At 40.7% G+C, this 16,810-nt stretch overlaps 1 protein-coding gene across 1 annotated transcript; it reads left to right on the top strand.

Moving 5' to 3' along the window:
- Positions 1 to 1,964: 1,964 nt before the first annotated feature.
- Positions 1,965 to 11,586, top strand: gask1a (golgi associated kinase 1A; the record flags this gene model as incomplete). Its single annotated transcript, XM_083989485.1, has 5 exons — positions 1,965 to 2,402; positions 3,727 to 4,161; positions 9,755 to 9,877; positions 10,755 to 10,858; positions 11,382 to 11,586. 5 exons carry the CDS (start codon positions 1,965 to 1,967, stop codon positions 11,584 to 11,586), a joined length of 1,305 nt encoding a protein of 434 aa, XP_083845611.1.
- Between the last annotated feature and the right edge of the window lie 5,224 nt (positions 11,587 to 16,810).

Genomic DNA, 16,810 nt, shown 5'->3' with positions numbered 1-16,810 from the left:
TAAAAACTCAAAAATGTAATCTGTAATGTATCCTCTTGGATTACTCAAGTGCAATCATTATCAACTTTATTTAAAGGAAAAGCCCCTTGAGGTGGATCACCTCGTTTCAAGGGGGATCCTTAGCATCTCAACAATCAACACTGATACAGACAGAAGCAAAACAGAGGCAAGACAAAAAGTAAAGGACAAAATCAGAGGAAAGGAGACAGAGACAAAAAACATAAGGCAATGCAAATACAAAACAACAACAAAGCACACGGGGAAAGGCGACGCATACATTGTACATGTACATCCGACACCTCCAAGACCAGGCAGATATCACGCACTAGAAGCAAGAGCATGTGTTTTTAGGTGAGTAAGTAGCTCAATCTTGAAGGTATGTAAAGAAGATATGGAGCGAAGGGAGTTTGGCAGGTTGTTCCAGTCAAAAGGTGCTTTGAATTTAAAGGCTCTTCTCCCAATGACTCTGGATGTTCTGGGAACAGTAAAGGAGGGATATTGCAATTGTCTGAGTAAGTATGATGATGAGTGTGGAACAAAGTATATTTAAGATAGGGTGGGCAGGTCAGAAAAATGCATTTAAACTGTAACCAGTGAGAGTGCATTCTCGCGTTAGGGGGAAGCCAATCAAGTGTTTCGTATAAGGTATAATACGAAAATAATTGGTTAAATATGAGTTTCTCCATAATTTTAGCCACTGAGCTAATGATGGAAATCGGCCTGTAATTGTTGACATCTAGAGCATCTGGATCACCACCTTTGTAGTGGAGTTATTTTGGCACATTTCCAGATGAGGGGGAGAGAGCATGTAGATAAAGACATATTGAACAGATTAGCAAGAGGATACAGTAATATGCACTATTGCATTAATCATGCACTAAACGAATACATTAACGAATGTGTACACCTCAAAGCCATTTACATTAGCATACATTAAGCACATGTGTGTAAACAATAAGTCAGAGCACTCTGTCATCCTATTGGTCAACATCAGGGTTCACGTTCACGAGTTGTCAGACTAGGCGAAGAAATGCAAACATTTCTAACATGCTAGCATCATTGAGCGTCCTAGACACAAAATCCTTGTTTGTCAGTTATGTTACGCTACACGTCCGTTTGTCATTACCGACGTTCATAATCTGGCCCAACGCTGGAAATTTGTTGCACGTGACAAAATCATGTGAAAATCGGCCTGAATTTGTGTAGTCTGACCCTACCTTTAGTCCTTTTGTCCTCTGCATGGATATTGGGTGCTTTTTCTGACAACAAGTGAACAAGCATAATCACTCAATTAGGTTCATTTTCTTTATGGCATCATGATTCTGTTGGTTTCACTCTAACTTCTCTACCTTTCTTCGTCTCTGCAGGCCTGGAGACTGTGGTCCAAGCTCTACCGTGGCCAAAAATGGCTGCTCCTCCTGTACCCCCTCCTGCTCCTCCTCCTCCTCCTTCTCCTCACAATCTCAGTGATGACCATCACTCTATCCCTCCCTTCAGCACCTGCTGACTCTAACCGACGGTCATCCCGTGCCCTGAGCTCTGCTGGGGGGTCCATGTCAAGGCTCATGGTCCTAGAAGCCCCTCCAGCCTCTGTCTTTCAGCTGCCACTCACTCACATTCAACACCTGACCTGGAGAACCAGGACTGGAAAAGAGTCCCTTGATGGGAACAGTAAGAAAAGACACACCGACTTACATAGAAAACACAAAAACAAAGGAGTTACTTCCAAAAGCAAAGAGATTTCAGGCACTAACCTGCAGCAAAGCACTCACCACCATTCCATTATTCCACAGTTTACAGTCAACGAAAGGCCAAAGTATAGAAATACGCCAAACAACCACAGTAGTTTAGTAAGGAACACAACACATATCACTGCCCCAACAGATACGCTAACTAGTGACAGACCTGCTGCTGATGGACTGATAGGCAGAGGGTGGGACAGGCATCCAAAAAGGAAAGCAGACATGCAAATGCATGGCAGCCATGCAAGTACAAAGCTACCTGAACATCAGACTTTGGATAGACAAGCAACAAAGACCTCTAAGAAATCTAATGAAGAGCATAAAGCTTTGACAAAAACCTCCAGGAATCTCAGAAAATACCGTAATCTCTCAGAGGGTCCCTCCAAAGTGAAGAAGAACCATCGAAAGACTTTGTCTGGGCCCAAAACTGACGTAAAGACAGATGATAGCAGCTGGTGTCGGAGATTTACGGAACAGGACTTCCCAGAGGGTGATGAAAGGAGGGTGAGGATTGGGCTAGATCTCTGGCCTCTGCCCTGGCTCAGTGAGAATGACATCCAGAAGATGGAGCTCCTCGCTGCAGGAGAAGTGGTGAGCAAAGCCAGGGTGCCTGCACACGGACAGGTGCTGCAGGTGTCACTGAAGCCTCACAAGCAACAGGTACATTAGCAATTAGGACTTTTCCAGATTCTTTGAAAATTCATGTAATTCAAAAGAGTGTATAAGAAGTAAGCGGAATGTTTGTGTTAATATAAGTCTTAAATAGTTCTATCTTCCGACAGCAATCACTTCTATAGAGTGTTTGGTCTGAAACACGGGTCTGTCAGTCACTCTGCTCTGCTGTAAGCCCAGGAGAAAACTTTCCTTGTATCCTACAACCTTTATCCAATGAGGAGAGAGAACGGCATAAAGGGGCGGTCCTCTCTGTGTGTGCAGCCAAGGGATGCGCGTGAATGTGGTGACGTAGGGACGAGGGCGGGGACTGCTAACTCCATCGGCTGACAAGAAGTTAGCCAAAACCACCGGATCACTTACTTCTGCTTTAAAGTTGTATTCTTTAGTCTTTTGTTGTTCGTCTTATTTTTTCAACCAGCCACACATTACACAAACATTATGTATGTGTATATATATGTATATATATTATTATGTTTATATTATTATGTAAGCTGCTGGATGATCTGAATTTCCCTCCTAGGGATTAATGAAGTATTTTCTATTCTATTTCTATTCTATATATAGTATACTGTATATACATACAGCTGGAAAAAACAAAGAGACCACTCCAAAATGTTCTTAATAAATCAGCTTCTCTACATGTATGGCAGCCATCGATTCCAGTGTCTATTGAACTCCAACACAAGCACACCTCACTCTACTTAGCTGCTGGACCAATGAACTTTCTCTGGAAATTAATACATTGTGCTGAAAATGTAATAATGTAACATTACATACCTGCTTTGTGTTTACATAACAGAGTAGCCTTTTTGATCTCACATAAAATGAAAAGAAAACAGATACATTACTTGTGGTAACAGCCTTAAAAAGTTTTTTTTTTTTTCATTTACATTCAAGCCACAAATTATACTGAACAAAGCACGAGGTACACACTTAAAGCAGAAGTCTTCTTGTCAGCAGATGGAGTTAGCAGTCCCCGCCCTCGTCCCTACGTCACCACATTCACGCGCATCCCTTGGCTGCACACACAGAGAGGACTGCCCCTTTATGCCGTTCTCTCTCCTCATTGGATAAAGGTTGTAGGATACAAGGAAGTATACAAGAAGTTATCTCCTGGGCTTACAGCAGAGCAGAGTGACTGACAGACCAAACACTCTATAGAAGTGATTGCCGGCGGAAGATAGAACTATTTAAGACTTATATTAACACAAACATTCCGCTAACTTCTTCTTCTTACTTCTACCAAGTTATGTTTCATAAATGAAAGGTAAATGGAAAGTGTTCTAACTGTATTTCTCCATCCCAGCAGCCATCACAGAGGAGAGTCTCACATCAGCGGAGACAAGACCGAGGACGTGCAGAAACCCATACTGAGCGATGCCAGCAGGGGAGCTGTTCCCTGATCAAACGCACTGAAGACTGGTTTGAAGTTTTTGCCTTTCACCTGGACAGAGTTCTGAGACTCAACAGAAGTCTCCCAGCAGTGCTGAGGCCTTTCCACACTGACATTCTCCCATATCGGTACATCACCGGTAAACCCCGACCAGTAGTGTGGTGGGATCCAGATATTCATCACCTTGGTGATAAAGACAATGACCAGAACTCAGTCCAACTCAGCTGGGTTCAGTATCAAAAGCTGCTGCAGGTCCACTGTGGGAGTGAAGCAGACCTGAGGTCAGCACCCTGTGTGGGAGTCCACCACTCGGAGTGGGGGAGACTGGCTCTCTTTGACTTCTTATTACAGGTAAGAGAGAAATATAGCCCTGCACAAACACAAAAATAATCAAGGCTGTATGACCTTTTTCTTTTTTGCAGGTAGCCTACTTTCTGATTATATGACTGATTCCACCTGAATCATGATTATAGTTCCAGTTTTTGTCCACAGTATAACAGTAGAAATGCCAGAATTTCCAAAGCTACTAGAACGGCTGTGAGCGGTCAGATGACCGTTTGATTCAAAACTCTATAATCTCTCACGATAAACACCCAAATTAAAGCATTTATTGTGTTGTGACATCTCTTTTTGAAAACAACATAACACAAAGATGTATATTTCAAGAAGTTTAATTGGTAACACTTCATAATAACTACACACTATTAAGCATTAAATACTAATTCACCCTCATGCTGATGAATACTCCGATGAATAACTACACAAAAACCCTCTAATACTCCTCTTTACTGCTCATCTGCTGCAATCCAAGTGTCCTGACAGGATATAGTCCAGAATTTACTTGAAACAACGTGATTTAGGACATTTTTACAGCCTAAACAGTCCTGTAGTGAATTTGCCTGGGGCGCGCTCTCACGTTGAGGACTGTTTAGGCTTGACTCTCATATAAGAATTTCGTTGGACTACGAACTGGCCTCCTGGGTATCCAGATGCACTTTGAGAAATAAAAAAACTACTCTGGAGTATTCATCAGCATGAGAGTGAGTTAATAATGACTGAATTTCATTTTTTGGTGAACTATTCCTTTAAAGGGACAGTATGTAACTTATTTGGCTTTTTATTAGCAAAACTCAAATATTGCTTTTATAAATACATATTTACCAGAGTCTAATCACAACCGCATACAAATCAAAGCTGTCTTGTAGCTTAGAATGAGTTTACAAATACATAGGTGACGGTGCACCCACCGGAGGCGGCCATGTTGCATCGCCATCTTTGAATACGGTACGCAAAAGCGGGCAAACTTTTTTTTAATATATTCTTTTTATTTCCAAATGCACATTGGATTGAATACATGTATCTCACAAAGCAATCATAGTTTTATATGTTTTTTTTTTTTGATAAACAAAGCAAAGAAAAGAAAAAATGTGAAAAACGAAACAAACAATAGCACGGCAGCATCATCAAACATAAATAGATTGGATATGACAATATGGTGGATTACTACACAACTTGGGTTGGCCCTCAGATATTTTAATACAGGCTCCCATACTTTATCAAAAATTGCCCGCCTGCCTGCATTTTTAGGGTCCGGGCAGCTCAGCTGCCAGGACACTATTGTATTCCTAGGAATTCTTCTTCTTCTTCTTCTTCTTCTTTCTTCTTCTTCTTCTTCCAAGAAAGTCATACTTCCCATGGGCGAAAACTCACCAAACTTCACAGAAACGTCCAACCCCATGCCAGATTCACTCAACTCCAAGAAGGGGGGGGCACATGTCCATGTCCTTGGAGTTGAATTTAAACATGCGTTTACATTTAAAGACTTTAAAAATTCCTACCAAACCAACGGTAGATGCTACAGTTTTGAAACTTCACCACAATGTAGCCTGAATACTGCTGAAACTTTTGTCCACTTAAACTCATTACAAATTATGAAGTCCATCACTCTGTTTTTTTCAATAACTGTTAAACTTTTAAAATGTATCTCCTCCCACAATTTTTGCTCAATTGACACCAAACTTGGTACAGAGCATCTCCAGACCGTCCTCCACAAAACTTGTTTCTCGGATTTTTGATTAAGCAAAAATTGAGCCTACAGTGCATGAAGACGTTTGACTGTAAACAGTACTGTAAACATATACCATCAAATTCTTGATAAATACATTTTCAATCTTCCTGAAAAAAAATTAGTCGTGGTTGATGAAGTTTGGCAAATATCAGAATTTTAATTCAAAAACTGAATTTTTGAGAACATTTTGAATTCTGCTCTCATGGGAACAACTGCAGTCAATGTGAGAGTGGAATTTTTAAACAATATATTTTCTCTTATGAAGCAAAACACTTATCGTTAAAAACAAATCACCAACATTTCCATGCTGTCAAGATGCAATTTATGTATTATCAGATTTTTGTTTAGATAACTGCATTTCTGACATTTTGACCATTTCATCACAACAGCTGCCCGGGCACTGACTCACCTGAGTGGATAAATGAAGCTACACAGCAGGTCTCACTACCAGCTAATTAGCTCAGCGAGTTAAGAGCTGGTTCTTGGTGTCAGAGATTGTGAGTTCGAGACCCAGCAAGGGTGATGATGATGATGATGATGATGATGATGATGATGATGACAGATCAAAATGTCAGATGTTCTCAACACGAAACACAAGACAGTTGTACTGATGGTGGCATCACAGCAAGCCTCTAAATTTAAAAATCCAAATAGCTTGGACTGAACCATGTGCGAAGGCTCCTAACATCTTAGATTCATAGTAGATGTTTGACAAATACATATCAGAATTTTACCTCAAAAACTGATTTTTCTTTTTACTGTGGTTTCAAATCTGCCTACACGACAGTGAATGGCTTACTCAATTTGTGAAGCCACTGTTGACAACGGTCTTTGGTTCCAGAGGTTGTGGGTTCAATCCTCAACTGGTGCAAATTGAACATTATAAGGTCAACTATCCTGTCTTCCTATTCTCCTTTTTGTTGCTCAGAATTTGCCTAAAAGTAGCCTGGACCCGACCCATCGCTGCGCAGCAGCTATAATTATATCTAAGTTTCTCCATACACATGGTCTCACTGAGCTCCCTCATCCACAGTTCAATTGAAGGTACATTATCTGACTTCCAGTGTCTTAGGATAAGTCTTTTAACCAAAATGGCACCAAAACATAGAGACTGTTGTACAGACTTTGTATTGTTAGAGTACTGAGTCGAGGCACCCGCTGATCCCAGAATGGCCACTAAGGGGCAGGGTTCACACAACCTTTTAAAAGCCTTTGAGTTAAAATCAAATAATGAAGAGCAGAATGAGTGAAGACTGGGACACGTCCAAAGTTGATGAGTGAGTGTTCCAACCTGATTCTTGCATTTGTTGCACAGTGCTGATACATTAGGATACATAAAAGCAGACAAACTTGACTCAGACGCTCTATTGAGTGTCTGTGACTAGGCTTGTACCCGGAGGATGATCGACGTAGATGTTTTTGTTTTTCTCTGCCGTTATAAAACACACACGGTGCTACAGCTGACTGAGCAGCATTAGATATTACAATGTTGAACTGTTGTTATACAAAGTGCAGCCACCGTCACTTTGCTGACGGGAGGGGTGAGCAAGTGAGAATCTGAACGCTGGATGTCACGGTTTTACCCCAATACTACACACTGAGGCTTTAAAGGTCTTGTCTTGCCTTACTCATTCTTTTTTTTGGTATACAATAACAAATAAGGAACCTTGAAAACACAAATGTGACTTCTGTCAGAACCATAATGATGGAGCAGTGATTTTCACTCCTTTCTTCTTTGCTGCAGGGACTGTGTTGCTTTTTGTCTGGATTTGATCTTTCAGAGAATGATTGTGTGCTCTTCATTAGTAAAATACGCCACTCTGCTGCTGCTACTGCTGCATTGGTCATCTGCAAACTCCACCCCTTTCATATGAACTGAGTTGATAACCACCGTTGTGTGACTGTTAAACCGATTGTTAGGTTAGTCGGGTAACTGGAAGATACCCTGCGTATTGAACTTGCTTTGTAGTACAGGCCCTAGGAAGTACCTTCTTCTTTGTCTGATCTCTCTTTACCAACATTACAAACATTCCTTTGTACATAGGTCCTTCTACTGATCACCTATGATCACCTATTACAGTTGAATCACTGCATAACAACCTGATATAATGTAGTATAAAGAGAAAATAGTAGTGGAGAATTTGAAAGACCAAGACTGAAACAAAAACATCAATGATAAGATGATGAGGGAGACATTGTTTGTGGAGGCTAAAGCCTAGTTTATGCTTCCGCGTGGCGTCGACGGTATACCTACGGTGTAGACCCGGGTCCATGCCTATGTTCCCACAGCCCTATGTTCCCTCAGCCCTACAGTATGTTCCCACAGCCCTATGTTCCCTCAGCCCTATGTTCCCACTGGACTCTCTCTACCTATCTGGACTCTATCTATCTGGCCTGTCTAGCCTCTACCTGGTCTTTTTACTAAACTTAACCAACTCTTTTCTTCATTACCTAAACCCAACCAATGGTGGGACCAAAGGGCTGTGGGAACATAGGGCCTAATTTTCAGTGACAACAAAAGTTAGAAATGTGGGAACATAAGGCTGTGGGAACATAGGGCTGTGGGAATATAGGAATGACCCCGTAGAAACCCGACACCATCGTTGAGCATTAGAAGTTCTGCGTCGAGGGAACGCGTTGCTTTTATTGCAAATGTTGAAGTGCAGGCGACGAAGAAGACGTTTGCGGAGGTGGTCTGTCCGACCAGTTGAGGCTGAACGGGTGAATTACCACACTGATGTTCTGAGCGGACCAATCACAGTCCTTGCGGCTCGCGACGACGCAACGCGTATTCAGGAATTTTTGGAGGTGCACGTCAGGCTACGGTGTAGGATTCTGTGTCGACGCCGTAGCTACGCCGTCACTGTGACGCAGAAGCATAACCCAGGCTTAAGGGAGATGCAGCTGAGTGGACTGCAAGACCCACATTCATCGACCTTGCTAACATCTGATGCACAGTAGTTTGCACTGAGTACAAACAAACACCACACAAGAGTTCGTTATATGTCGATTTGATGTAGATTCCAACCACAGCAGAGCTCCACATCTTGCATTTCCCTAAAGATTGCTGGTGCACAGTTCCAATCTAAGTCAATATTGGCTCATTCTCCACAAGACTGCTGGACCAAGCCCAGCATCAGTGTGTTACAGTGTGGAAGGGGAAAGTGGCAGCAGGGTGAGAAATCTCCACATGAGTGAACAAAAACAGCTTTACTGCACAGCAAAACACACACACCTCCTGGGTGGCTGTGGCTCACTCATCCACTAACCGTTCCTTTCCCGACTCCCCCATTCCGCATGTTGAAGTGTCCTTGGGCAAGACACTGAACCCACACTTACCCTCCAATGTAACATCAGATGTATGAATGATTAGCCTCTAGCTAGGCCTCTAAGCCTGTCTGTGCACAGAGCTGTATGAATGTGTGTGTGAATGTGACGATACAGTGTAAAGCAGTTTGAGTGGTCCAAGTGACTAGAAAAGTGCTATATAAGTGCAAGTCCATTTACCTTTTACCATCCTTGATCGCACATACTTGTTTCTCATATAGGCAAGAGCACATAACTAACGCTTTAACACCTGAAGAAGATGTGGCGCATATGTGTCTTAGAGTGGTAGTATCTCATTTTTAACAGCATCCTGTTGTATTATTAATGATTTCTTCCATTTCAGAATTGAAGAACATTTTCCACAGTGTTGATGTAGCTACTTCATCGGTGGCTGCTTTTCTCCAGGATCCCTGTGTAGTTAGAGTATCCTGACAGGCTAAAGTTTTGGCTTCAGCATAAACAACAAGTTTAACTCACATTGCCAATCACTGTGTGTGCGTGTGTGCGTGTGTGCGTGCATGCGTGCGTGCTTTTTGTGTATTTGTGCAGGTCCATGACCGGTTGGACAGATACTGCTGTGGTTTTACACCTGACCTGACAGAGATGTGTGTGGAGAACTTGCTACATGACAAGTGTGACAACACCAAGGATCTGCTGCTGGTTCACATCCTGGTATACAACACACATGATCGTAGAGGTTTTCTCAAACAAGGCCCTTTGGTAGTTTTGCATTAATGACACAAATATTAATGAAAAATCAAAACACCATTTCACTGATCTGAGCTATGATTGACATGCTGGTAAAAAGAAAAGTGTTTTTTTGTTGTTGTTTTTTTTTATCTTACAAAGCATAAGAGTTAAATTTCAGTGCTACCCTGCTACCACAGCTGTTCTGTTTGTTTTCTACCATTGTAACACAGTACAGTACAGGGGAAGAGATATATGTTTAAATGATGCTGAGATTCTAGAGCAGCAGATGTATGAAGAGAGCTGACTACGTTCTTCACATATGATTTGTAACAATACTTGTAAAATATGTAAAAGCAGATATAGCTGTTTGCATGAAAATCATAGCATGGGCCAGCATTACTTATCCGCTGAAACCTGAGAGAATTTTTTTTATTTATATGTATATATTTATTTATACTTGTATATAATTTATAATTTAAGCCTTTTTTCTTATGCTGCCTGGCTCCTAATTAAAGGTTAAAGATTTTATACTGAGAAATCTCATCTACGTGAGCCAATTGGTTGGAGAAAGAAAGGGAAATATTTTTGATTCCTTCTGAACAACAGTACACTATGTGAAGTTTAAGAAATTGTGAGTGATTAATTCAAGTGCACAAATTACTCACTTTATTTAACTGATTCATGCATTTACTCTTTTTTCTCCTCATGTCATTACAATTTCTGAAATGATTTGCATGTGTTTTCCATATTTAAAACTATAAATACATTCAATTCACCATATGTTAGATCAAGCCAGCATGGAAAAACAAAGAGATTACAAAATCTGAAAATAAATAAATGAACATGCATGTGTGTGCAGGTAAGGAAGGCAGATCCCTCCAAACTGGTGTTCATAGACAATGCAGGCAGACCACATCAGTCCATCAACAACCTCAACTTGAGGCTTGTGGAGGGCATTGACGAGTAAGTACACAGCTCTCTAGCTTTTTCTAGAGGACATCAATCCACTATATATGTTGTCAGATTTGACTGAAAACCACCTTTGTCTGTCATTGGTTTAACGAGTTGCTCCATACAAATCATCTTACACCTCCTGAACTCACAGTCAGTATGTCCTGATGATATAAAATATTTTAGATTTTGAGCAGCTGATCTCTTTGTAGCTTCTAACAAAATCTGCACCTGCTTACTGCTCATAGTGCTTGTGTTAATGTACAAATGCACATAAATTTGGCTGTGCGTGTTTGGGATGAAGGAAAAAAATAATATTTTTAATAGGCATATGCCTATCAGACGGGAAAGCAGGGAGATAAACAGTAAAGACCATCTCCTTCGGGAGTCAAACAGGCAATTACTTTTTTCGACTATGCCAACATGAGATGTGCTCTAACCAGTTGACCACCAAGCATCACAAAAATATTGTTGAATGTTACCCAAAGTTCCTGATTTTACTCAGACTGAAACATATCTGTATTTGTTTCATCAGATTTCCAGAGGAAGCTTTGTCCGTGCTTCAATCTGGATGTCTGGAGAGTCTTCTTCTGCGCTCCTTATACACAGACAAGGAATTCTGGGACAGCCAAGGAGGACTCAGAGGTCTCAGGCCTCTCATCCATGGGGTGGTGCAGCGAGGGAAGATCCTCCTCCAGCACATTAAGGACAAAGAGCTGCAGCTTAACAGGGACCTGTGACTAAGCCAAGCTGACTGGAGTAGGAGATGAATGAGCTTAACACTTGATATTGAAAGGAGAACTTTGAAGGCTGAAGTGGGTTCCATGTGAAAAGCAGTTAAACATGGGTCAGTCTTGACACCTGCTTGTCAGGGGCCGGGGGTGTGCACAGTTGAGCCCAAGAGGAGGGGCCCAACTTGAATGTTGTGTTAGAAACAGCACAAACAAACCTACAGCTTCCCTACTCCTACGTTTAACACAACTGCCCCATGAAAGGGGCAATGCTAAAAAGGTTAATTTGATTTCATTGAGGGATTTTTTTTAACTTCAAAAACTAAAATGTATTTATAAAGGAAGGAAGTGCTTCATAATTGTTAACTTCCCTTTTTTTTTTAATCCACGCTCACATTTGTCTCTTTGTTAAGAACAAGACTCCCCTGCAGCAACATTGCAGCAGAAGGTTTGACTGAATCATAAAGACAAGGACCCCAAGTGAGAAGAAGGACTTTGTCATCAAATGTGAGATTCCACCATGACTGTGACACATAACAAACTGTTTGTTCCTATTGCTACCACCTGCAACCACATTCAGTGAATTAGAGAACATTATGACACTGGCCTTATGCAATCTGCAAACTTTTGGCAAAGTGTCACCAATCAGTCTTGAGGAAAACTCCATTATTATTCCTTGTATTCTTTATTGGCAATTCTATTTGACAAGTGTCTGTCACAGCAAGCATTTCCTTCAAACTGGTCTTTGTTGGCAAATGCTCGATTTGATTTTATTAAATCTTTTGCAAGGACTGTGTCTCAGCCATGCTTTGTGTCCCATAGAGACTTTGGATGCACTGAGCCATTGTCTCTGCCAAATGAACTGGATGATGCAGAGGGATTGATCATAGACTGTAGAGTTTCCATAACAGCTGGAATCACCAGGCACTTCATTTCTGGGACCTGTATTCCACAAGGTTCTTCAAGCACACCGTCAAACATCTCCCAGTCAGAAAGAAAGAAAGAAAATATCTGACCAAAATGCCTTTTATGTTTTAGTCATCCCAAAGCTTAGAACATACAGTATATCATAAATTATGCTTAGTTGGCATCATGGTCTACTTATGTTATTACTTAGGACAGTGGTTCTCAACTGGTGGGTCGGGACCCAAAAGTGGGTCGTGGACCCGTTCTGGATGGGTCGTGGACAGCTGGTCAAAAAAGTAAATAATATTTAATGCACATCTGATGTTGGACATGTCTTTTATTTTGAAAAATAACTTATTTTGAAAGGCACACGAGACACGTGAACACATGCAGTTGTAATGCTCCTCCTCACTTTCTTATTATTTGCTCCATTTGCTCTGAATGCAAAGATATCAGTTTCTTATTAATGTGGCCTGAATGCAGTGAAAATACCTTGTTTTGTTTTGTGGGTCTTTATTTTGTGCAATTTGATATTTATTCACTTTTGTGAACATGCTCTGAATGCAGAGCTGCATTAGAAGTCAAATATATCGTTTTGTTGGTCTCCATTTTGTGCAGTTTGATATTTTTTTATTCACTTCCTTACATGCAGTTGTCATGGTCCTCCTCAGTTTCATTCATGTGCTCTGAAATGCACTTTGCTCAATAAAGAGCAAAATTAGTTTTTAAAGGCTTTAAAAAAAATTCTTGGTTTTTAATTCTATAAAAGTGGGTCGCGACTTAATGACCATGGGAAGATGTGGAGCCCAGAGTGAGACTAGTTGAGAACCCCTGACTTAGGAGAAGCAACACACACTATGTACTTCTTTATTGCTATTCTCTAAATCTTCCTCTGAAACACCTTCTACATTTCAGCTTGTTTTTATATAAATCATTGACTCCACAACTTCAGATCAAAAATGTGTAAACTGCACTACGCCTCTGTACCACTTAAGAGTTATAGCTTCAACAAAATCTTCCTTCATGTCACAATGGTTTTCCATGTGACACATAACCCAACGCTGGTTAGGGCAGTGGTTCCCAAACTTTCTCTGCTGGGCCCCCCTTTGGCTGATAAGAAGATGGTTTTTCCATCATGGACTGACTGTGGTCCCTCAGTCAGGAAGTCCAGCACCCATCGACATGTGGCGGTGTTCATGACATATGACATATTATTGTGTCACAGCAGCTCCAATAGAATAGAATAAAAAATACAGGATAATTAGGAGAATAAAATAACTTAGGCTAGCAATAATATTAAGGATACAGTAACAAAATGATAAGGAGACATAAAACATATTTACAGTAATTCAGTGCAGGATGAACAACTCTTATCATATCAGTCTGTGAGTTAAGGTGCTCTGCCGAAATACCTCCAACTCATGCAGTGGTTGTGAGGAATTGTTCAGGATGGAGTCCAGTTTCCTGAGCATCCTCACCTTGGCCACCTGCTGGACTGAGTCCATCTCTGCACCGATGGTGGAAGTCGCTCTCTTGATCAGTTTGTAAAGATGACATGACATGATGATAGTCATTTTGTCCACGGTTGCATTACTTCAGCCACAGTACAGATCTTCCTGGTTAAATATGACACCGATGCAAGTGAGAGGTGTACAGTTTAGTAAATATAAATATAGATATAAAGTATTTTACTAACCAAACGGTAATCAGTATTGCTCTGTAAATCTACAAGAATACAAAGAACTGCATAACTATTTCTAGTAATGTAGACTACAGTATGAAACTGTAAAGAATACAGACCTGACCAGTTAAAGCTGCTGCCAGTTCATTACTGTAAAGTTATAGTGAAAACAGTGTCTGTCAATGCTACAGGAATTCTTAAATGTATGGTGTAATTATAAATTATAACATTATAAATTTAACATTATAAAATCAGTTAGGGTTCACTGGATAAAGGAACTTCTGTTTAACACATTGTAGTAAAAAAAAAAAAAAAAAAAAAAAAAAAAAAAAGGAAACATTTTAATCTGACATCATGACCACTGTTAGTTCTCTGCAAGGCCACTTAGATTGGAAATCAATCCTGACATGGTCTGAACAAGAATCTGACACTCTTTTGGAAACACCTTGAGAGTCACATGGGATTCTCAAGGGATGGGATTGTAGTTGATGTTCACCCGAGTGAACATGTTGTCTCTGTGTCTGCATGGCTTCTCTTTGGGTACTTTGACTAACCCAAATTGCTTGTCGGTGTGAATGTAAGCATGTGTGCGTTGTTTGTCTCTGTGTTAGTCCTCTATGACAGACAGCTGGTAGTCTAGGGTGTACCTGTATGAATGTGTGTGAATGGTTAGATTTCTGCGCTGCCAAGCGCTGTATGAATGTGTGTGAAAGGGTGAATGTGACCAACAGTGTAAAGCGCTTTGAGTGGTCCAAGAGACTAAAAGCGCTATATAAGTGCAAGTCCATTTACCATTTACCATTTACCTTGTGACAGCTTTAGGAGATAAAGGTGAAGGTGTTTTTTTTTCATTCACTTTCTGTAATGAAAAGTGGCTCCCTGGGACAAAGTGGATGGATCTAACGCAAGCTGGCTACAGAAACCAACTCAAGACAAGGCACACAAGAAATCTTTTCTAAATCCATGTGATGTAACTGTCAGAATGCTAACATTTGCTGCCACCTAGTGGATGGAAGTATTTATAACTCCTATTGTCAAACTTGAACCACTGAATACTATGTAGATAGGAATCTTCATCTTAGATCACTTCAATAAGTTGCTCACTGCAGGTCTAGTGATTGAAGTTGATAGTAATTTATGTTTAGCACATTCTGTCATACATTGTGAGACTGTAAGAGTATACGCTTTACACCGTGTAGTAGGGTTGCACGGTATACCGGTACTAGATTGGTACCGGGGTACTAACGCATTTAAAACGGTACCATACTGCGCTTAGATGGGACCGGTACTTTCATTCTGCGCCGCCAGCAGCGGTGACGTCGCCGCGTGAAGTCGCCGCATTGTAATTTGAGCCGCGAGGAGCGAGAGAGCGAGTCACAAACGAAGCAAGGTGCTTTTTATCATTACCGTTACAGCGCCACCTGTCCATGTGCCTGTGTTTGTGTGTGTGTCTGTGTGTGTGCGCCGCGCGCGAGAGAGAGACGGCCGCCACAGCCTCGTTAATAAGTTTTGTTTTTACCGCGGATCACCACTGGCTGCATGCTCTCTCTGTCTCTCTCTCTCTCTCTCTGTCTCTCTCTCTCTCTCTCTGTGAGTGAGTGAGCACGGCGAAGCAGCGCTACGCAGAGATGAATTAACGGAACGATATTGCGTTGATGGGGGTGGGGGGAACAGAATCAATTTGGTCTACATATGGGAAACAATAGGTGTGTGTTTGAGTAACATGAACATTTGTGTTTCATTCTATAAACTACTGATAACAATTTCTCCCAAAAATTACAACTGGTCAAAATAACAAAAAAAGATGCAGTGTTTTCAGACCTCAAATAATGCAAAGAAAACAAGTTGATGTTCATTTTTAAACAGACATTTTTTAATTTAGGAAGAGTTCAGATTAATATAGATGGAATGTTAATCCTGCAGCAGCAGTAACTGTTTACTGATTTCCTGTTTTATGGTCCAAAATTTTTCTATTAAAATAAAGCCAATAATGACATTTTTTGTGTTCTCTTTTTATGTGGAAAAGTACCGAAAAGTATCGAAAAGTATCGAAAAACATGTTGGTACCGATACCGGTACCAAAATGTTGGTATCGTGACAACACTACCGTGTAGTATCTTGGCACACAGAAAATATCAGAATCTGAATCTGAATTACTTTATTGATCCCGGAGAGAACTCCTGAATAGTAAAGACAAAGCAATAAAAAAGTGACATACAGGAGTTTGAAAGAATCAAAGATAGATAAAATATATATATATATATATATATATGTATATGTATATTACCACAATAAAAGCAGAATAAGAATCTATAATATGATCTATAATCACAGGCACCCCCCTCCCATCCCTTGATCACTTTACCATAAATGCACAATAACAAGAGATATAAGACATAAGACCATCTCTAATCAAACACACCCAGCCAACCACCTGTTTCAACTGTGGCCCTGGCCTCTGGCAGACGCTTCAGGTCCATATCAACTAAAACAACCCGCTGCAAAAACAGCTTTTTTCACACTGCCATCAGGTCACTGAACTCCACCCACCTCCAAACTCTATGGTAAATATAGTCTGTATGTAAAATGGTTGATGTTGATGTTGGTGATGTATGTTAAATGTACAGTATGTATGTGTTGTGTTTG

Source organism: Trachurus trachurus (genome assembly GCF_905171665.1).
Source record: "Trachurus trachurus genome assembly, chromosome: 16".
Lineage (NCBI taxonomy): Eukaryota > Metazoa > Chordata > Actinopteri > Carangiformes > Carangidae > Trachurus > Trachurus trachurus.
Note: the sequence above shows the minus strand (reverse complement) of the source record. Positions and strands in the feature narration are given on the sequence as shown.